The sequence below is a fragment of the Neofelis nebulosa genome, chromosome 6 (genome assembly GCF_028018385.1).
Source record: "Neofelis nebulosa isolate mNeoNeb1 chromosome 6, mNeoNeb1.pri, whole genome shotgun sequence".
NCBI classification, from domain to species: Eukaryota; Metazoa; Chordata; class Mammalia; order Carnivora; family Felidae; genus Neofelis; species Neofelis nebulosa.
This window is the reverse complement of record NC_080787.1, coordinates 40,221,037-40,243,355: the sequence shown is the minus strand read 5'-3', so window position 1 is coordinate 40,243,355 and position 22,319 is coordinate 40,221,037. Positions and strand designations below refer to the sequence as shown.

The 22,319-nt window shown below is 40.8% G+C and overlaps 1 protein-coding gene across 3 annotated transcripts in view; it reads left to right on the top strand.

Moving 5' to 3' along the window:
- The window catches only part of BTBD9 (BTB domain containing 9), a 417,943-nt gene that overhangs the window by 287,629 nt on the left and 107,995 nt on the right, over positions 1–22,319 (top strand). For all 3 annotated transcript variants that reach the window (XM_058733797.1, XM_058733798.1, XM_058733799.1), the window contains exon 8: positions 17,897–18,086. In XM_058733797.1, coding sequence (XP_058589780.1) covers positions 17,897–18,086 — 190 coding nt within the window. The remainder of the gene's footprint in view (positions 1–17,896; positions 18,087–22,319) is intronic.

The following is a 22,319-nucleotide window of genomic DNA, read 5'->3' as shown; positions in this document are numbered from 1 at the left end:
TTAAAATAAAGCTATTTCCACACTGCCTATCCTAAGAGAGAGACAAGGCAGGGTGGATAGGGCCAGCACCGGTGCCCTCCAGGCACCACAGCACCCTACGTGCTCCCAAATATAGCCCGCTAAATTAAGTCCTATTTCTGGGTTAGGTAGGGGAATTTCTTAGTGAAGTATAGTGATTCACCTGATGATGATTCTGTCGAGTGAACTAGGAGTCCCTGAGAATCTAGATGAAAGATGCCAAACAAAAAAAAGAAGATATACTGTATAATTCCACTTACAAGCAATTCTAGATCATACAAATTCACATATAGTAACAGAAAGCAGATTCACAGTCCTCTGGGGCTGGGGGAGGGATTACAGAGGGGCATGAGGAAGCTTTTGAGGATGATGGAAAGGTTTGTTATCTTGATTATGCTAATAGTTTCATGGGTGTGCACATATGTCTAACTCATCAAATGCTACATTTCAAATACGTGAAATGGTTTGTGTGTCAATTATACCTCAAGAAAGATGTTTCAAAATGAGAAGAGGGAATTGGAAGGAAAAATTCCAATAGCCTTTGGGGCCTTACAATATTCCTTATTTATTAAAATAGCAACGCGAGGGCCGTGCTTCTGTGAATCAAATGAAATCCTTGGCATTTGGAAGCTGTTGGAGCAGGCTGCTGTGTAAAATGTTTTGGGAGGGGACCTCTAAACCTGATGGCCTTTTCCTGCCTCATAATTCAGTGTAACAGGGCTTGGGTGTGTCACTGATTTGAGTAAAATTAAGTGATTGCATGATACTGGGTGCCTGGTAGGTGAGCCAGTCCGGGACGCAGCAATCTTTTTGAATTTATTGGCTCGTTAATATTGTGAAGATGGGTATGTTTCTTTTATAGCTGCATTCGATACTTAGCTTTTTAAAGACAGGAACTGGTACAGTGCTACAAGAGAGAAATGTACTTAAAATCACAACATTACCTGTGGTAAAATTATCATAAAAACCACCCAGTACTGAAGCAGGGGATTACTTCAATCCTGCCCTCATAATGACAGGCAATGGTCGTTGGTGAAGTTGTTTTCCATGAAGCTGTGTTGAAATCAACTAAAATGGCAATAAAGTGGAGTGTAAAAATGAGGGGCTCAAGTGAGATGTAAAAGTGCAGAAGGTGTTAGATGTTCAAATTAGAATCTTCAGGAAATGATTCTGTAAAATATTAAAGATGAATTGATTGAGTTCTAACTTCAGGACTGTAGGCACCACAGGCGGCCCTTGTGCCTGCCGGAGGCAGACGCTGCACCCCCGTCCTAACTGGGCAGCTACTGCTTTGCTATTGGCCAGCGAAGCCGGCTGACAGAGCAATGGTCTTTGGTGGCAAACGATAGTTTAGGGAAGAGCTTAGAGCCCCATTTCCTTCCTTCTTGCTCGAAACCAAGGAGCCAGTTGCCCCAGGAGCATTATCAGACTTTTTCCCAGTGATCCTTTGATGAATGTTCAGTGGTTGCTGGTTATAAAAAACTGGAAGCACACCTCAGTAAAACCTCAGCGAGCTGTGGAAGCACACGAAGACATGTATCATCAGAGATATTTTTATATTATAGAAATAACTTATATCGATGCTGCATTCCAAATGTCAAATGTATTCCCTTCTTGGCCCCACGGCCACTACCATCCGAGTGCGAGCCACCACTGGCTCTAGCACTGCTGTCATGCCTGGCTACTCAGCAGGGTCCCGCATCCTCTCCAGTCCTTCCCGTTGTTCTCCACATCCCCATGGAGCACTCCTTTGCCCAGAGTCACTCAGAGCCTTCCCGTTCCTCTTAAGAGAAATTCAGTCTTCACCGTGGCTTGTGAACCCGTGTGTAATCTGGAGCCCGCATACTTGCTTCAGCTTATACCGGTTCCCATCTAGCCTTCTGCTGTTCAAGCCGCAAGCCTTCTCTTCATTCCCAGAACGGACAGGGCATTCTCTGACCACGGGGCCTTGCACTTGGCATTCTCTCCGGAATGTCCCTTACTCTCCCCCCATTACACCTCACCCCCTTTATCTAGGTAACCTCCTATTGATCCTTTAAATTTCAGTTTAAATGTTACTTCTTAAGAAAAGTTTTACCTGACCCTCTACCTTTGTATGATGCTAATAGATATGGATTTTTTTCCCTTCAGAAGCTCTTAGTTTCATTTGCAATGATACATTTTATTCACATGGTTTGATAATAGAAGGGACCGTGTCTGTTTTGTTCACTGCTATATTCCCAGCACGTGGAATCCCAATACTCAATAAATGTTTATTGAATGGATGGATGGACAGTATGGTGTGCTGCATTCTGAGGACCAGAAGATTAGCCCAGATTCTGGTTCCCACTCTGCTGCCGATTTGCCATGTAATATAAGACAGCATCTCTCTGAGACTCAGAATTCTCAGCTATAAAATGAAAAAACTAACCGAATGATCTGTTTCTTTTTTGTTTTGTTTTTAAATAAGCATCCTTTGGGTGTAGATAATTGTGTTAATCATATACCTCAGGGCATTAATACATCATCCTTGGTGTTCCAAGCAAGGCCTTTTTTTTAAATTTGTGTTTCTTCTTTGCTTTGAACCCTGCTTCTGTTCTCCTTCTCTGTGACATCATCTTGAGCATGTTTGGCTATATCCTTAATATGCACTTATATTTGTAAAATCTATAACATTGGCATGTCTTGTATATGTGTTTTCATCTTCAAAAATGTTCGTATGCTATAAATCTTATTCATTTTCATACTTTTCTCAAGGAATATTATATTTTTAAGACCTATGTATCATTGCTTCTTAATGTGACTTAGCATTCCATCATAATAATTATAAATATATTAACAAACTTATATAGTCCTACTTTTTGCCAGACGCTATCTAAGCTCTTACGTACAATCATTTAACCCTCTCAACAGTCTTGTAAGGTAGGCAGTTACTCTCTTACCTGTTCTACTCATTCATTCCCCATTGTGATGGATACCTAGGTTGCCTCCAGATTCCTGCTCTCAAAAACAGCCCTGTGACGGATGTCCTCGTATCTATCTCCTTTGTACCTGCATGGGGATTTCTCTGGGACCTGTATTCAAAGTATGATCCTTGAGCACTAAAGCACACGGCTTTCATTCTGCCCCTTGCTGCCAGATTGCCTTCCTGTATGGCTGCTGCTGGTTTGCATTCCCAGCACCAGGAGTGCATGAGAGCGCTTTTCCTCCCCATCCCCTTAACCCACATACAAGGTGGGTGTTCTGTTCTTTGCCCTTACAGTGACCTGATGGCCCTAAGGTCATAGTGTTGTTCAATTTGCACTTCTTTCATTCCTAGTGAGTTTCTTGCCACTGCCGCTGCTACCACCCCAGTGCAAGCCACCACCATCCCCCCAACTGCTGCGTAATGTTTCTGCCCCTGGCTCTTCCCGCATCCTCTCTAGTCCTTCCCACTGTTCTCACACTCGAGCCAGGGTGAGCCCATTGGAACACCCTTTTGCTCAGAATCACTCAGTTTTGTTTTTTTTTTCTTTAATCCATTGAAATGATAGATGCTCTGATGATGACCCCTACTTGCATTCCTAAGATAATTGCTACTTGAACATGATGTATTTTCTAAGTAATTGGATTTGGTGGTGGTTAATATTTATTTTAGAATATTTATACCTATTTTCTTTCTTTCTTTCTTTCTTTCTTTCTTTCTTTCTTTCTTTCTTTCTTTCTTTCTTGTTAGTTAGTTAGTTAGTTAGTTAGTTAGTTAGTTAAAGTAATTTCTGTGCCCAACATTGGGCTCAAATTCACAACCCCAAGATCAAGAGTCTCATGCTCTTCCAACTGAGCCAGCCAGGAGCCCCTACGTCTATTTTCTTAAATAAAATGGGCCTGTAAATTTCTTTTTTTGACCCATCTCTAGGTCAGTTCACAACCAAAGTTATATTAAAATGACTTGAGCAGCTTTCCCTCCTTTTCTGTTTTCTGGATCAATTTGTAATAAGAGATAAATTATTTATTCCTTGAACTAAAAGGTTCTCAAGGTTCTTTTCTAACTATAACTTCGATGACCTGATGAGCTCTGGTAGCTATGGGTTTCTTACCAGTGTTTCACTGGTCTTGTGGATTAGCCAAGCAAATTCACAAGTATTCATCACCTCAGTGATACAAGAGAGGGTTAACCGACCGTGCATGCAAAAATGGTGTGTTTTCCATCGTGTGTACAGATGGCTGTAAACAGGAGCTCCATGACCAACTCGTAACTATTTTCATCCATGCATCAGTTTTACTAAATTGTAACCACAAAAATTTCGTATAAATTATATCTAATACATTATAAAGGAGCTTTCTTGGCCTTACTCTCACCCCAACTGACTTCCTGGACTCTCATTTCCTTGCCCATAGAAATACACTGCTTTATTTTATTCCTTCCTCCTCCCTTCTTTCCTCTTCTCCTTCCCATCTTTCTGATTTTTATGGCTCTAGAGAAAAATTGGGTTCTTTGAACCTAAAGACAGAGGCATTGCCAGAAGGGGTGGGTTTTGCAAAATTGGAATTGTAGGTAATGGAGGGAGGAGATTCAATCTCTGCAAATTTAGCAGGTGATATAGAAGAAATTCTCATGCAGGTGCATATTCCATGGTGAAGAGCTTCTGGGGCAGACACAGGGTGTTGGTGTCCATACCCAGTGGCTTTGGAGAACTTGAGCAGTTACACACTCACTCTTGTGAGCTTAAGCCACTTGGACAACTGCATCATGATTCTCTGAATCTCAGTCTCAGCTGGGACATGTGACATCACTATTCTGACATCTCCCATTCTTCTTAGTACATACCACTTTAAACCATAATAGTAATTTTTATATCATGTTATGTTTATTTCTCATTTGGCTGAGGACACAGTGCATGCAGAGAACATTACTCGTCAGACAGCAACTACCCGGCACGCACAGTCCATATAATGTCAGTTAAGCTGAGATCCAGAGACTGACAAACAAGCTATAAAATCTAAAAGGCAGGATTTCTTGTGGTAGATCGGTTATAATAACTTTATGCCTCAGTATTTTACATTTGTGACATTTTGTATAATAAACAATTAACTGCCTGCTTTTGACATTTGAAAGTTAATGTGAAGAGAGTTATAAAACAGACACTGTAAACATCACCTCCCAAAGTGAAGTGGTAAATGGCTATCGGCCTCTGGGAGGGTAAGACCTAATTATTCCTCACAGTGCACTCTGTACCTTTTTACTACCAGTTTGGTTTTCATTGTCTTTGATAAACAAGATAATTGATATAAATGAGTGTGATCCTGTAAAATGGTTCCCCAATTGCAGATTTTCATGCTGGAGGTATAATTTTCCTTATGGCACATTACTGTTAATCTTTAAATGGATAGGTTGGTTAATCTGCCTTCCATGAGAAGACATTAGGTGACTTACTCCTTAATCAGAGCTGATAAAAAAAAAAAACTTTGGGTGTAGCCAGGGCACAGGAAGAAATGACTCATGGTCACATTAACGAGAAAGAGCATGTGGATTTTTGATCAGGAGGTTCAGAGTTGGGAATGCCAGAAAACGATGTTGGAGAAGAAGCCACAGCCCTCAGGAAGAGGACACAGGCAGTGTATGTTGAAAAGTGAGGCCTCAGCACATTGGGCTTTCCCCTCTCCTTCTCAGTTCAAATGCTGATTCCAGTTCAAATGCTGATTCCGCTACACTGACTGATGAACTGAGGATCTTAAACAGGCAAGCCCTAACGTGTTTTCTTCCTCTTATCTTGTGGTAAAGGACTGGGGCTTTTTGTCCCATAAATTAGCCCTCAACATACTTGATCTTCAGTTGGGAGGCTTTCTTTAGGAAATGTCAAGAGCCAAGGCAGCAGAGGAAGCATGTAAGCTTGCACCCAGTTGGGAAGTCTGTTTAACATCATTGGCAGTTTGCTTTGAGGAACCCATTTCTCTTTATGCATAAAGGACAGCAAGGAAGAAAGAATGAAAAAAGAAAGTGGACAAACGCTTAGGAGAGAGTATAAAATGGCTTATCCATGACTTCTCTTAGGGGAATGTTACCACTCAGAGTCAGGGCAGTTTAAAAAAGCAATAATTAATAATCAGTTACTTGTCTAGGGCATTCTAATATTTAGTTTTAAAAACTAATTTAAACTCATGGCAGGGAAGGCCATGGTGAAATGAGATTTCTCCCAGGACAGTTCTCTTTGGCAGTGTTATCACACAGCCTTTCAAAGATCCAGCAGGCTCAGGGTGGTTTGCTGTCCGGTTTAATGTCATCTCTTCACTGGAATACGTGGGCTCTCTCCCTCCCCCGCTCCCACTCTTGAAAGGTTAGCCTTTCTTCAGAATAGTACAGGTTTTTCCAGCAACATCTGTCAACCTGGCAACGAGCACACCCTAAGGAAATTATGAACATTTGAAGACCATCTAAATACTGTAGGGAACCTTTACTCTCCCTCTTCCTCCCCTCTCTCCTTGTGCCCCCTCCTGCCTTCCCCCAAGAAGAGTGGGGCAGCCACATGGCATTTACCACTGCCTGCCTCACTGATAAATGATATGCCCATTTGTGTCTGCAATATTTTTAATGTGTTTTGATTTTGCTCACTCAGTTGTGATAGTTCATGAAACCTCAAAGCAGTGACTCTTCTAGAAGACAGGCTGCAGGCAGACCCCTTAGTTTAGTGAAAAGACACCCCCAGCCACTGTACCGTTAGCACAAAGAGGCTTCTTTGGTCTAATGACTCAGATGATCTTGATCTGATTCAGTAGGTCAGAAATTGCTGTCCCCAGCAAATATCGACCAGAAGGAACTGCTTTCTTGGTTATTCTGAAACTGCCAGCTGCATATTACACTAGCAGGTGCTAATAGTTTTTGCAGGTCAGTAGAATTGTTACTGGTTCTTCCTTCCCTTGCGCCCTGTCCTTTTGCAATTATGGGGTACCCCGTGGGAAAAAGAGCCTCCCCTCTTGTATGATACCGAGATTTCTGAAATGCTGGTCCCACCTACCCATACCACGTGGCCAAAACCCTGACTCTTTCATGGCTAAGAAAGTACCAGTCCTGGGTCTTGTGCTTTTTTGGTCTCAAGGTGCTTTTGTAAACATCTATTTTTTTCTGTCAATATTCATAAGAAGGTAGAGAGAAGAAGGGATTATTCACTAAGGAAAGAAACTCAGTCCCAGAGCAGTTAAATGGCCTCCTCAAGATAGCCTAAGAAACCATCCCCAGAACTCAGGGTAGTTCTTTGGGTGCCTGCATTCAGTCCATGGCCTGGTCCATTGGATGTCAGAGCTGAAGGCGGGAAGGGGAGAGCAGCATTTCCCCTCTCAGAATTAAAGTGTGTAGATATGATATGAAGAAAGCCAGAACTCAAAAATGAGATGCTTCTTATTAGGCGGGTTTGACAATATTCATAATAAAGTTCATTTAAAAATACTTGCACCCATTTTTCATTTCCCAAAGCACTAAGTGTAAACCATTGAAAGAATAATCGAAAATAGTAGCAAAAGGCTCTCTTTAAATTACTTTTTTATTGTATTTTAGAAAAGACTTTTTTCATCACACACTGTAAGTCTACTGGAAAATGCAGCATGATTGTGTTTCCTCAATCTGGATTAACTTTGGCCTCCAGAAGGTAGTATACATTGTAGGTTTTGCTGAGGCTTTTTTTTTCTTTCCTGAGAACTACTTAGAGTTATGAATAGAGTTGCTCCAGGTCACTTGGAAGACTCTGATTGTCAGTCTTTGAAGCCAGGTAGCCAGATTCTCCCAGGGACCCCAAGTTCATCAGTTAGGAGGCATCACTTGTGCCTCACCCAGGGGGACTGCTCCATTCCCCCACAGCCCTGGGTGGTCCCTCAGACTAAAACTGGGAGAGTGCCCAGGAGGCAGGATTTTTCCCTCAGGCATCCTGTGTGGTCTGACTACAGAGTCTTAATTCTGAGAGCCCAGTATTCAGAAGTTGAGACTCACCTTTACCCATCTGTTTCTTCTAAATTCCAGTCTTGCTCCCTTGAGATTCTCAGAGATTCTTTTCCTTCTCACATAACTCAGTCCAGGATGGTTTGTGGGAGCTAAAACATGTGAGAATTTGGCATTATCTCCACCTTTTTCTGTCTACCTCCAAAAGGTGTGGCAGGAAGATTCTGCCAAAGCAGAGTTGTAGGAACATACTTGTCACAGATCCGATCAGGACATTTTCTGTACAATGTACAGGGCTCCACTTAATGTTTGGGATGCCTCACTACTGACACTACTTTGAGTAAAAACTCAAATTTTATAGTTATTGATGCATTTTAAGGAAATATCATTCAGGATCTTAAAACTCAAGAGTCATCCATGATCCCAGAATCATTCTGATTGAAAATTGTTAAAGTGTGAACCAGATGCATGCTTCAGCTTATATAAAAAGAAAGCCACTGCTTGATTAAAGGAACTTTAAAAAAAAAAAAAAATCTCCTTACAAAAAAGTATTGAGCAGGGCGCCTGGGTGACTCAGTCGGTTGAACCTCCTACTTCAGCTCAAGTCATGATCTCATGGTTTGTGAGTTCGAGCCCCGTGTTGGGCTCTGTGCTGACAGCTCAGAGCCTGGAGCCTGCTTCGGATTCTGTCTCCCTCTCTCCCTCCCCTGCTCTCACTCACACACACACACACACACACACACACACACACACTCTCTCTCTCTCTCTCTCCCTCTCTCTCTCTCTCTCTCTCAAAAATAAAGAAACATTAAAAAATTTTAAAAAGTAAGTATTGAGCAAACCGTTACTTCTTTCGTGGGGAAAGAAGTAAAAACCTTTTGCACATCCTTTGTTCTATGCCCAGCATGAATGAGAAATACTCCCCCTAGTTATAGTAACAGCTCTGATCTTGAGTCATAAAATTGTTGTGGCTTGATAAGACCTTTTAACCAGTGGTGGGGAACAAAAATAATTCTGTTGATTTCACCATCTTTTAGGACATAAGGAAAACTAAATCCATGTAAAACTTAATGATACCACTCATAGAAAAAAATGCCTTTTACGTTATAATTTTGTGATTTCTTTTGAGAGTTTCCAAAAATTTCAAAACCAGTTTCAGCGACTCTTTGTTATGTTAGGTGTTTCCCCCTGTATGAGCTTGAATCACTTGTCCTGATGTAGAGGCTCTTTCTCTAATAGATTATGTCCAGAGAAAAGAAAAAGTCACCCCAATGAGATATTGCCTATTAGTTCAAACACATAGTTGGATGTTTGGGATATCTTTTTTCTTACACCTGGAAATGCCTTTGTCCTAAATTTCAAGGCCTCGCCTACAGAGTGAATCCCTCTTTGATACACTGCAGTGGTTACTGCTGTTAAACATCTGATGCTTGATTCTTTAAGGTCTTTTTGCATTGAAGATTTTCACAGCTAAAACCTCCAGCATTCAAGCTACACCTAAGAGAGTAAACCTCTTAAACAGTTAGTTCTGGACCATGCTTTCCTTCAAAGGCCCCAGTATGAGAGAGAATTCACTGATCCTGGTGAATTTGTACCTTTGAGATCCACTGGCCCCACCCACCTCACCTTGGCCCTGGGGATAACCACCTCTGATTTCTCACCTTCCCTCTGAAGTGTTTGGAGCTATGGCCTTACATAGTTTGCATATGTTTGGGGAAGGGGGAAGGGGGGCACATTTGAACTTTGGAAAAGTATTACCTCCTCCTTTCACTGTCTAAGTAGAGCCCAGCATGACTGTCAAAACCCTTACAGTCTCAGGAGATGGCGTGATTTGGGCAACTTTGATAACATCCGGAAGTGGAGCTAGACAGGAATGATGGGAGCATGCAGATTCATACTAACTCAAACAGAGGAGAGTGAAAAGCAAAGAGAAAAGGAAAGAGACACAGAGGAAGGTGAGGGGGGGCGGGGGTGGTCCAGCATTCAAAAGGCGTGGTCTGTTTTCTTCTCCTGGGCTTCCCCTGTGAGTGCGGAGAGGTGATCCTGTCCAAATCCTTTGCAATTGTGTTAGGAAGCAGTCTTCTCACAGAATTGGGAACTGGGGGAAATTTGGGGGAAAAAGTTTAAACGTTGCATGCCCTAAATGATCAATGGTTCTTCTTCAGTGATACGATTGATGTAACATATGATTGAAAAGTGATTTTTTTAACCTGATGGATAAAAACCAGGAATTAATGTAACTTAGTGCCAGTGTTGTAGAATACATTTTTGTAGCTTTTTGATAGTTTCCAAGAATGATGGGCTTGTGCTCTAATTAGCTATTGTTCTTTTACAGCTGTTAAGATGTAACAGCTGTGGGTATTTTCTCCTTTGAAAAACTGGACCAAAGGTTGGATTGCAATCCGGTTGGGAGTTTGCATGCTCTGCAAAGTTGCAGTATAGCCCTGCGGGTAGGAGCCTCGGGCGAGCCCCTTTTTTTATAAAAAAAAGTTTTGGGAGGCGCCCAGGTGGCTTAGCTGGTTAAGCCTCCGACTCTTGATATGGGCTCAGGTCATGATCTTGCAGTCATGGGATTGAGCCCCACATCTGATTCTGTTCTGGTAGCACGGAGCCTGCTTGGGATTCCCTCTCTCCCTCTCTCTCTGCCCCTCCCCCCACTCACAAGCACACTGTCTCTTTAAGTTTAAATAAATAAACTTAAAAAAGTAAAAATAAAAAGTTTTGGTCTGTAGGGGAATACCTAGTGTGATCTTAAGCTAATAACCTTAGTAGTCTTTTTGAAAGAAATTCTTTGTGAAAATCTTAGCAGTGGAGAAGAATCATGAGTCACTGTGCCATTAGAAAACAGTTTGTAATAAAAACAGCCAGGGAAACATTGAATAAAGCCTAACACAGGTATGGTTTGTGAGGATGACGGTCCTCTGTAAGTGCCACATGTTCTTTCATTTTTAAAAATCTGCCTCAAGTGGGTTTTTTCCCTCACCTCTCAAAGGTGATCTGTGGAGACAGTTAACTAACATGTCTGTCTTATCTTTAAATGGAGCTGGTACAGGTGGCCCTCAGGTCATGTCCCAGTGAAGTAATACTGCCTTTTAAAAAATTTATTACTCCTGAATTAAATTTACTGGCAAGCTGTTGGCCACCCCTGCTGCCGAAGGATGGTGAAAGAAAAACAGAAAGAGACAGACACAAGATGCTGGATTTTGGCAGTATGGTTTTGTAAACAAAGTGACACAAATTGGGGCAGAAATTCCAGGGGGACAAGAGAGGAAACTGGAAGACTGGAAATACAGCACAAAGCCAAGTCCCATCCAGATGGTGTTTTTAATACATTTATCAGACGCATTATGAAAGATTGTGATGAACATTCAGACGGGGGGTGGCTTGGCCCCTACGAAGAAGAAAAAAAGTAATGGCACCTTCTGTGCTTTGCAGGCAGAATCACTCTCTAATTTTTCCCAGTAAAAAAAGACCACAAAATTTATTCAAACCGTTGAGTAATTATTGAGACCGTTCAACTAGGCAGGCCGAAGTTTGTGTTTCTAGGAAGAGGAACTTAATAACAGAATTACTTTCTGCTGACATGGAAAACATGGTCTCTATGTGTTAGTAGGCCCAGAAGTGACTTTCAGGACAAACCTCTTCTGGAAGGATTCCTGTAGTGTAACTAAAGCAGATAGCACTCTCTGCAGGCATACAAGAGCTTTTCTGTTTTGTAAAAGCCACACTGTCACATACGTTCCTCCTCTCCACAGAATGGTTTCTCTGCCAGAAGATATTTTTGTCTACCATGAGCGACCATGCTTTCTGTATGTGGGGTAAACTTTTAGGGAAGGAGAAGTCAAGAGGGTTGAAGGTGTGTGGAATGCTTACACAGCAGCTCTTCCACACTGACCGTATTTACTTTCTTTTTAATGTTTGGGTCAGGACCCAAAAATTGATCATACTTTACTTTTCTAAGAAAACTTTCACCGAGAAAGCATTTTTTTTTTCCTGCTTTATTCAGTAACTTTGAGATTTTCTAGCTTTTGGTGAGGAACTATGTTAAGCAAGGTTAAGCACCACAACTTACATAAGCATCCTTTTTTTTTTTTTTTTTCTGTCTCTGATTCATTCATTCAGCAAATATTTATCTAACACCTACTATGTATGCTCAGCCAGCCCTGCTTCTTAGCAGTTGGGACTTGAGCAATGAAAACAAGAAAAGCCCCTGCCTTATGAAACTCACATTTTAATTCTCCAATTGTCCTTAGATGGGATCGGCATACTGGTCAGAATGTTAAGAATCGGCACAGTGCTGGAATGATGGTCTCATCTTGATTGCCTATAAAATGTCATTATCCTCTGGGTTTGTGCCTAGGTCCCCATTCTTTTCTTCTTTTGATCATTTAGTATAATTTGGTCATTATGTTGTTAATTTGACTCGTTATCAAAAAATAGGAGTGTGGGGCGCCTGGGTGGCGCAGTCGGTTAAGCGTCCGACTTCAGCCAGGTCACGATCTCGCGGTCTGTGAGTTCGAGCCCCGCGTCAGGCTCTGGGCTGATGGCTGGGAGCCTGGAGCCTGTTTCCGATTCTGTGTCTCCCTCTCTCTCTGCCCCTCCCCCGTTCATGCTCTGTCTCTCTCTGTCCCAAAAATAAATAAAAAACGTTGAAAAAAAAAATTAAAAAAAAAAAAAAATAGGAGTGAGAATTAAGAAAAGTAGTAATCTTTTGATTTTGTACCTTACCGGTAGATACAGTTGCTTATCAAGTTGCCAGTAGAGTTCTAGCAAAAGCTGTTTCTTAAAAGGAAATTTGGGACTTGGGGTAGATTTCACTAATACAGTTTATCTCTGTGTGTGTATGTTGAGATGTGTCTGTGTGTTTAAAAAAACAGTGTTTAAATGTGTGAAACTTGGAAAACAAACAATATTCCATATGTTCAAAAGAATATAAAGAACATATATGTGAAGTCTGGGGGGTAGGAATAGTCACATGCTGACCACTATGCTGAATAGAATACTGCCAAACGTCTAAAGCCCTGTGTGTGTCCCTCCCCAGCCCCCACTCATGCTTCTCCACTCTCTTCTTGATTTCAGTGTTTACTGTTCCCTAGATTTGCTTTCTGATCTCACCACCTAAGTGTGTATCATTAAACAACAGAAGTAGAATCATACTCAGTATTTTGTTTTGTTTTTTGATTTGGCTCTTTCCTTAACCAACCTTCTTTGTGAGATTGACCCTTGTTGGTACACATAGCTCTAGTTCATTTATTTTTAAAACTGTAGTTTTTGTTTAATAGTGAAATTTCAGTAACTTGGTGAACAGGTTAAACAGCAGATTAGACACACCGAAAGAATTAGTGAACACAAATAGTAATTTTAAGAAATTGCCCAGAATGCTTCAGAAAGGGGTACAAAGAGGAAAAAAATGAAAGAAAGGTTGAGAAACATGGAGGAAAGAATGAAAATTTCCAACAGAGGTCCAGTAGGAATTTGAGAAGCACAACAGCAACAACAAAACAGAAAAGGAGAGAGAATTGATATTCAGGGAAATAATGGCCAAAATTTTCCAGACTTAATAAAAGCCATAAATGCTCTTATTCATGCCTGAGAAGGATAAATGTAACCTATGTCTGGGTACAACTCAGTTAAATTGCCAAACACCAAAACCAAAAAGAAAATCTTAAAATTAACTGTAGACAAAAACAATTACAACAGTTAGGGGGATAGCAGACTTTAGCAGACATAACAGTAAAAGTCACAAGACTATGGAATAATATCATCAAAGTGCTGGGGAAAAACAGCTTTTAACTAGAATTCCATATTAATTAACCTATTTTCCAAGAGTGGTGGCAACATGCACTTTCAAACAGAGACTTTGCTGAATGCTAGTGGACATGTCTTAGAAAGAAGGAAGAAGGTGGGCCAAGAAGAAAGGAGGATGTAAAAAACAGTAATGGTGAATAAATTGGTAAGTGTGGGTAAATAAGTTTTGACTGTATGAAAAGAGGAAAGGTTAATGAGTTGAGTATTCACTTCAAGTAGTTGGAAAACAAAACAGTAATTTAAAAGGAGTTGAAGAAGAAATAATAAAAAGAAGAGCAGAATTTAGTGAAATAGGAAATAAAGAATCAACAAAACTAAAAGTTGGTCCTTTGAAACGCTAATAAGTAGACAAGCCTGTATAGGACTGAAAGAAGAGGTACAAATACAGATATTTGGAATGAAAAAGGAAGCATTCTGAAAAATTTTATGCCACTATATTTGAAAGACTGGGTAAAATGAAAATTTTTTCTAAAAGGGCCAAGAATATCTAAGACAATTTGGAGGAAAAAGGAAAAGGGGGAAGGAGAGAGAACAGAGGTGTTCACTGTATCAGATTTGAAGATTACTGTAAAATCCCAGTAGTTAAAACAGCATGGTAAAGACACAAGGCTAGTCAAATCAGTGAAACATAGCACAGATCTTAAGAAGAGACATGAATATATATGAAAACTTTGTATGTGACTGAAGTCTCATAAATCAGTGGGAGGAAGAGTTCATTAAATGGTGGTAGGGAAATTAGCTAAACTTATGGGTAAAAAATGAAAGTAGATTTTCTGTGTTATGGTAACAAAAATAAGTATGTGAAAAGCAAAATTTGAGAACTTGTAGAATAAAATACAGGAAAATATCTTTATAAAATGAGGGTAGGAAAGAATATATAAACAAGAAAGGTACCAATCTTAAAGGAAAAGATGAATATTTCATCTCAAAACATTAACCAACAGAAGACTGGCACCCTGCAATCAATTAGAAAGACAACAGAAAAATAGACAAAAGATAAGATAGGTAGTTTACAGAAAGGAAAAAAGAAAAAAAAATTCAACTTCATCAAACAAAAAAAATGAAAAACTAAAACCACATTGAGATATGTCACACTCATCTGTCTGACATCACCAAGAGCTGATAAGGATGTGGTGCAATGAGTTGAGAGTGTACATTTTTACAAGCACTTTGGTGACTCATTTGGGCAATATCCAGGAAATTGAAGGTAACTCATAGCCATGAGCTGCACAATATCTTATGTATTCCTTTAAGAAACTCTTAGCCATGTACACAAGAAGACACCTTTGTGATCGCCAAGAAAATGGTGGTAACAATCTAAATGGCCCTTTGCGGAGACTAGATAAATACATTTTGGTATGTTTATGCATTGAAATATGCCATATACTTTACATAAATTGACTAGATTTATCTTTCCGTTGAAAGTTCCTTCATCCTGGTTTAGTGTTTGTGCTAAAAGTTAATACTATTCCCCAAGCATTCCCCTTTCTTCTCCTGGGCACACAGCAGGGTTGTACTTTTCCCACCCCCTTTGAAGTTAGGTAAAGTCCTGTGACTTGCCTTGGTCAACCAAATGTGACAAAGGTGACATGTGTTACTTTGAAGGAAGAGTCTTAAGAACCAGGACACAGGTCACTTCTCATTGCTGCCGTAATTGAGAAAACCCATAGCAATACAAAGCCCCTGTCACTTGGATCCTTGTGTGATACAATGTATGAATACTGTGTATTCACAGGGAACACAAAAAATAAATATGGGCTGTGGAAAGGGAGAATGGGGGCTGTTACTGCAGCCTAAGCTATGACTGCAGTATTATTTTAATTTTTTTAACGTTTATTTATTATTGAGAGACAGAGAGAGACAGAGCATGAGCATGGGAGGAGCAGAGAAAGAGGGAGACACAGAATCCGAAGCAGGCTCCAGGCTCTGAGCTTTTAGCACACAGCCCAACATGGGGCTCGAACTCACAAACCGTGAGATCATGACCTGAGCCAAAGTCGGATGCTTAACAGACTGAGCCACCCAGGTGCCTCAGACTACAGTATTATTTTATGTCTCAACTCAACTACTGTGCATCTTCTGCCACTTCCTTAAGTTCTGCCTTCCAAATCACGCAATACTTCCCCTTTTCCATGAGGTAGAGGTACCATGACTTAGCCTCCAAATACAGTCCTTTCTGGTCTTTCCAAAGTCACCGGGAACTTCTTTCTGAGCCCCCTCCTTCTCTGCCAGGAAACTGTACTCAGAGGTTATTTCTTGTTGCTTAGAGTGTTTTTGCTTGTTGCTTTGGAGTTAAGCTTGATAGTCAAGGGATTTATCACCAAAAATCCATCCTCTCTCCCTTCCTCCTTTCCCTTCTCCCTTTTTTAATCTGTGGATGGCTTCCTCTGCAGAGAACAAAGCAATTAGTGAAGCTGTGTAAGATGAGGACTCAAGTCAGGCATGCCCAACTTTGGAAAATAAATGCAATGCATCATGTAGAATGTATGTTTAAGATTATTTACTCTACATCATTATAAAGGTAGAAAGTTTTGGTATGGTGATAGTCTACTGCTTACCCTCTCTCTTCAGAGAGTATGTAATATACTGAAAAGTATAGTATATATCTAATGAAAAATTGTCTTTTTGCTAACCTATTTTTAAATTATGTAAATAAAGTAAGTTATAGACCTTGAATGTAAGTAGCTGGGTTTAATTGTAGATTTGGTTTAAATAATAAATTACATTAAAACCCCAACACTAGTAAATGCACAGAAAAGGTCCCAGGGGGACTTAAAAGGCCCTGACCTTTTATCGTACTCGTCTCAGAGAATCTATATCCATCTTTCTTTTCTTTTCTTTCTTTCTTTCTTTCTTTCTTTCTTTCTTTCTTTCTTTCTTTCTTTCTTTCTTTCTCTCTTTCTCTCTTTCTCTCTTTCTCTCTTTCTCTTTCTCTTTCTCTTTTTCTTTCTTTCCTTCTTTTCTCCCTTCCTTCCTTTCTTATTTTAGATTTTGTGGGTTTTTTAAGTAACCTCTACACCCAACATGGGGCTCTCATAACCCTGAGATCAAGAGTCACATGCTCCACCAATTGAGCCAGCCAGGTTCCCCATATTTCATTTTTAGACAGCTGTCATTTTGTGGAAGCCCTTTACTTTTATAAGTGAGCAGATTGGTATGGATTTGAAGTAGAGAGAAACTCAAAATCAAAACAAAGCTGGCTCAAAATATAGCAGTTCATGAACAAAGAGAAGAGCATTATGTGTTGAAATGTTCAGAATAGTAAACAAACAAAAAAGGGAAACGAGTCCTGGCTGAGGGCAGCTGTGTATTCTGAAAAGGGATCGGTACCATTTCCTAGATCATCTTCCTGCTTTATGAATTTTAAAATAATCTATTATATCATGTTTCTCCAAACAAATTTATTATATTTACCAAGTGCAGTAAATATATACAGTTTAGAGTATACTAATAAAACAAGTGCCTGTGTATTCACCACCACCTAGCTTAAGAACACAACAAGACCAGCACTTTTGAAGCCCCTCCAAGATTTCATCTTGGAAATGAAATCAATTAATGTTTGGACCCATTGGTAGGACGCCCTGCGAGATTTCATTCCCCGTTCCCAGACACATTATACTGAGTTTGATATAATAATTCCCTGGATTCCATCCTAAACAAAGTGTATTTCTAGTTTTGCCTTTTTAGAAAACTCTGTATAAATGAACTCATATTCTGTGTTTTTCTTGTGCCTCGCTTTTTTCACTCGACATTATGTGTTTTGTTTTTTGAGTTTTTAGCTTTTTAGAAGTCACGTTTTTTTATGAAGCAACATTATGGTTTTTGATTCATCTATTTGTATATAGCTATAGTTCACTGAGGTCAATTACTGTGTAGTTTCCTATTATAGTAATATTTTCAAATGTATTTATCCATTCTGTGTTTTATGCAGTGTCATATTTCTTTATAGTAAAATACTTCAGGGTTAATTATTACATGCTGTTTGGTTTGTTCCAATCTTAGGTTCAACTTTTTGTGTTGAAGCTATTTGGCATGGAAAGTGTGTTCATGTCTTGAGATAATCAAGATGTTCTAATTTCCCTTTTATCAGTGATTTGAGATTGTAATTAATTTTGTTCATTGTACACTATCAGGATATATTTGGCTTCTCTTATCTTGATGCTGAATCTTGTGTTGCACTCACAGTTCCCATGGAGAATGTTGCAACAATTGCTGATTGTGCCAGTGTGATTGAAGGAGTCAGCCGGAGCCGAAATGCCTTGCTGAATGGGGACACCAAGAATTATGATTGGGACTCTGGCTATACGTGTCATCAGCTAGGAAGTGGTGCAATTGTGGTTCAACTGGCACAGCCGTACATGATCGGGTCAATACGGTAAGGAGATTCCTTTTCATTCATTACTTTTAAAATGGAAGACACATGTGCAAATTCTGTTTTAGAACAATGACGATACCATTAACTTCAGTGAAGATACATTTCTGTTCTGTGCTCTAAATATTGAAGGGGGAACAGAGAGAGATACAGGGTGCTTGTTTGGATCTTCTGGTGGGAGGATACACCAAGATTAGACTTGCAGAGAGACTAGATTAGAGGCTCTCCCTGGGTACGGCTCACCTCCTTTTTTAAAAAATGTTTATTTATTTATTTTGAGAGAGAGCATGAGAAGGGGAGGGGCAGAGAGAGAGAAAGAGAGAGAGAGAGAGAGAGAGAGAGAATCCCAAGCAGGTTCTGCACTGTCAGCTCAGAGCCAGATGCAGGGCTCAATCCTATGAACATTGAGATCATGACCTGAGCCAAAATCAAGAGTCGGAAGCTTAACTGACTGAGCCACCCAGGCCTCTGGCTCACTTCCTTCTTAAGTCTGTTTGAGTTGGTTAGGGGCTTAGAGGATAATTCAAGAGAGGTTATGTAGAATCAAAACTAATTTTCAACTTCAATAAATGGCTTTACATATGAACCAAACAAATGCGAGTATGAGACCTGGTACTAAAAAAAAAAAATCTTCTTAATGAAAAATCTGGGCTTGGGGTGGTTGTTTACATTTTGTTTTGTTTTGTTTTGCTTTGTTTTTTAAGAAAGGAACTTTAACCCAACACTGTTTGACATATAGGCTCATATAATTTTAAAACGCGAGACTAATGATATCCCCTAGAGAATATACTTTAGTTCAAGAGAGCCATCTGGGTGTTGAATAGGCTGCCCTTTTTTGCTTTTTTTTATGAAGGTTCTAACAAGGCCTCTGAAAAACTAATATATACATATTTATGTTACATATTTATATTTATGTTTAGCAGTAGTTAAGGTATTTTACATGATAACCCACATGGAGATGTGGGTGGGACAGGACTGCCTCCCCCCCTGCCCCATCACTGTCTTCCACATTTGCCTTGTTGTTTTCTGTTCTCATTGTAAAGTCAGCGTATATAAAGAGAGAAATAGCACCAAAAAAATAAGGTAGTAGGATTCTAACAGGCAAAGGTTTATTGATGTTAAGGCTAATAACCACAGAGGTTACTGCAGCTTGCCAGTCCCCAGGGGCCCCCTGACGAGTGATGCTGGATTGCTGGGAGAATTCTGACTGTGGATTTCTTCATTTAAATTGTTAACCCCTTTTCATAAAGGGCTACATACAGGTTGCATAACATAGGCAACAAGTCACACAGATAGAGAAGCACTGCAGACCAGACAAACCCACTTTGTGCTTAGGAAGGGGGAAGAGAAGCCACAGTCAGTCTGGACAAGCTACCAGTGCAAATAAACTTCTGTCAGATAGCAAACAACATCCCTGTCCTTCCTTTTTTCTCAGCTGTGGGTGTGAAGTAAAGCAGTCATAGGCCATCTATTTAATAAGCCATTCTAGAATTTTTGTCATAGATGGTGTGAAACTTACCCAAATGTTTCCCATTACAATCTATTCCTCTTCGCTTTAAAAATCTGGGGAACAGTTGTCCTTCTCCGGTCACTGGCACTCCTTATAGTCTTCACAGTCTCTTGAAGATTACCAATCGTGGCTCTGAGATTACATCTGCAATTTCTTTCAGCAGGCGTGGGGTGTAACTCACCGGAGCTAGGAGACTTGGAATCTTTAAATTGACTAGATACTCTCTTTCTTTCACTTCACCTATTTGGGGCTTCAATTTTCCCTTTTTTTACGGTTGTTCTGCCATTTCTAATTTGAAGACCAGTCTTCTCGCCAATGAAGATGGAAGCAAACTGGCAGCTTAGTGGCTCTTCCCACTCTCTTGTAATGTTCCCTGTGTTCTATCCGCTTACCTGGTACTCCACCTCCGCCCCCAACAATGTTACACATGCATCTCACACCGACACGCCGGAAATGGAATTCCGTTATCCTCCCTTCCCCTGCTCAAGTCACCTTGAGATTTCCCTCAGCTCATTCAGTGGTACCACCCATCTATCCGTAGACTGCGCTAAAAGTACGGCAATCTTCCTGAATTTACTCCTCTCCCTCGCCTCTCCTCTTCAACCAGTTCTGTCCGTACTGGCTCCTACATATCTCACAAAGCCTTCCACCCTTCCCCACGCCCACTGCAGTTGTACCTTTGTAGTTTCTCCTCTCTGCCTGGTCTTCCAGACTTCCATCTGGCCCTTCCTTCCCCACCTGCAGCCAGCTCCTCACCCCAGATCTGACGCGGTCACGCCCCTTCGGAAGAAAGTTCAGACGAAGGCATTTAAGAACAATCTGACTTGCTTCTGTCTACACAGCCTTCTCCTGTGCTTCTCCACCCACCCCTACATGAGCCCGTCTTAGCCTGTCCAGCTTCCTGCAGTTTTGCACATGCCACCCCTCTCTCACCTCTATGCCTTCAACTCTTTGAACGTGCTGTTCCATTGCTAGTGTCTCTCACTGCCTTCTCCTCACCCCTTTCTACCCAGCTCTTACTCCCCCTTCAAGACTCTGTTCCTCTGGGAATGCTACCCTAACTGCCCATCATCTCCTGGGCTGATCTAGACCTCCTTCTTCAGTGATCCCATTCATTCTCTATATATTCATTCCAATAGGAATTATATTTGTTTTTTTTTTTTTTTTTTTTTTTTTTTTTTTTTTTTAAATTTTTTTTTTTTTTTTTTTTCAACGTTTTTTATTGATTTTTTTTGGGACAGAGAGAGACAGAGCATGAACGGGGGAGGGGCAGAGAGAGAGTGAGACACAGAATCGGAAACAGGCTCCAGGCTCCGAGCCATCACCCCAGAGCCTGACGCGGGGCTCGAACTCACAGACCGCGAGATCGTGACCTGGCTGAAGTCGGACGCTTAACCGTCTGCGCCACCCAGGCGCCCCAAATATTTGTATTATAATCATTTACTTACTGCCTCCTCACAGCCTCACCTGATATATAAAGCCTGTGGCAACTCACAATAAGCATCCCTGTCAGAGAAAATGTGTAGAAGGGGAAATTATAGCAGGTGCAGTAGGAGATCTAGAATTTTAGATCCAGCAGGAACACGTGAGGTCACTGCCCAAGTGACAACTCAGAGTGAGACAAACAGGCTCTTTGTGTGACAAAGCCTCCTTGACTTCTGGCTCTACCCAGAGAATCAGAGATATTCAATCTGACTCCAGAAAAAGGTGTCACTGGGCTTAAAGCAAGAGAAAACAGTGCCCATTTGGTTTTCTTTAAACATGGAATGAAGATGGTTCCCCTGAACTAATTTTTCTTTCCATGACTCAGAGTGGCGATAATGAGCATGAACACAACCAAAGGTAGAATTGTCTATCTCAGCCTCCAAACTTCCTTAAGCCCAGCTATTGTTTTTGCAGTGAGAAAATCCATGCAATTGAAGCCCCATGTAACTGGCTGAGCACTCAAAGAGACACGTTTCTGTGAAACTAACATTATGTTGTCAGGATCTGCATTTGCCTCTTCTGTGACATTATTAAGAACAAAGGGAGAGGGATTTCTTAACCACCGATGCCTGTGGACAATGCTAGATATCTTGGCGGGCCATGGTTAGCAGCTGCTGATGTGCCCAGACAGACATTTATTGATAGGAAACTAGATCAGTGGCACCTCTTCGTGGGGGTAGGTAATTGACCAATGACAGGATGATTAGTCAGTGACATTTGACCCGCAGCTTCTATTGCTTGTGATGACTGACTTGCTTTCCTAGTCACTGTATCTGAAAAAGCTCAATGATTCTGAATCGACACCCAGAGGGAGAGTGTTACAGAGCTGAGTAACTAACACTTTCCCCGTCTAGGAGATAGGAGATCTGGCAATCCTGGAAACTCTTCCTCTAGGAAAGGAAGCCCAGTCACATGGTACATTGGCTTTAAAAATTCAGGTTTCTTTGTAGACGGTGACTAGGAAGGCAAAGGACTCAAACATGAATTGTCTTAATCACTGTGATGTTTTTTCCTAAGGGAGGATGTAAGTGTTTTATGGATAGAGATGTCTTTTGTTTGTCTGTTTTCATCCTCAGAAATCATTTCTTCCTTTCCTGAGCATTTAGCTGTAGGCAGGTAGGAAGGCAGAGCCGCCTTCTTTGCCTGGCGATGCTTGCTCCTAACCACAGTCCTCGGAAACCTAATTCTGCTAGTGTGTCTGGTACCAGTACCTTGTGGTATCCTGGAGAGGCTGATCGTGA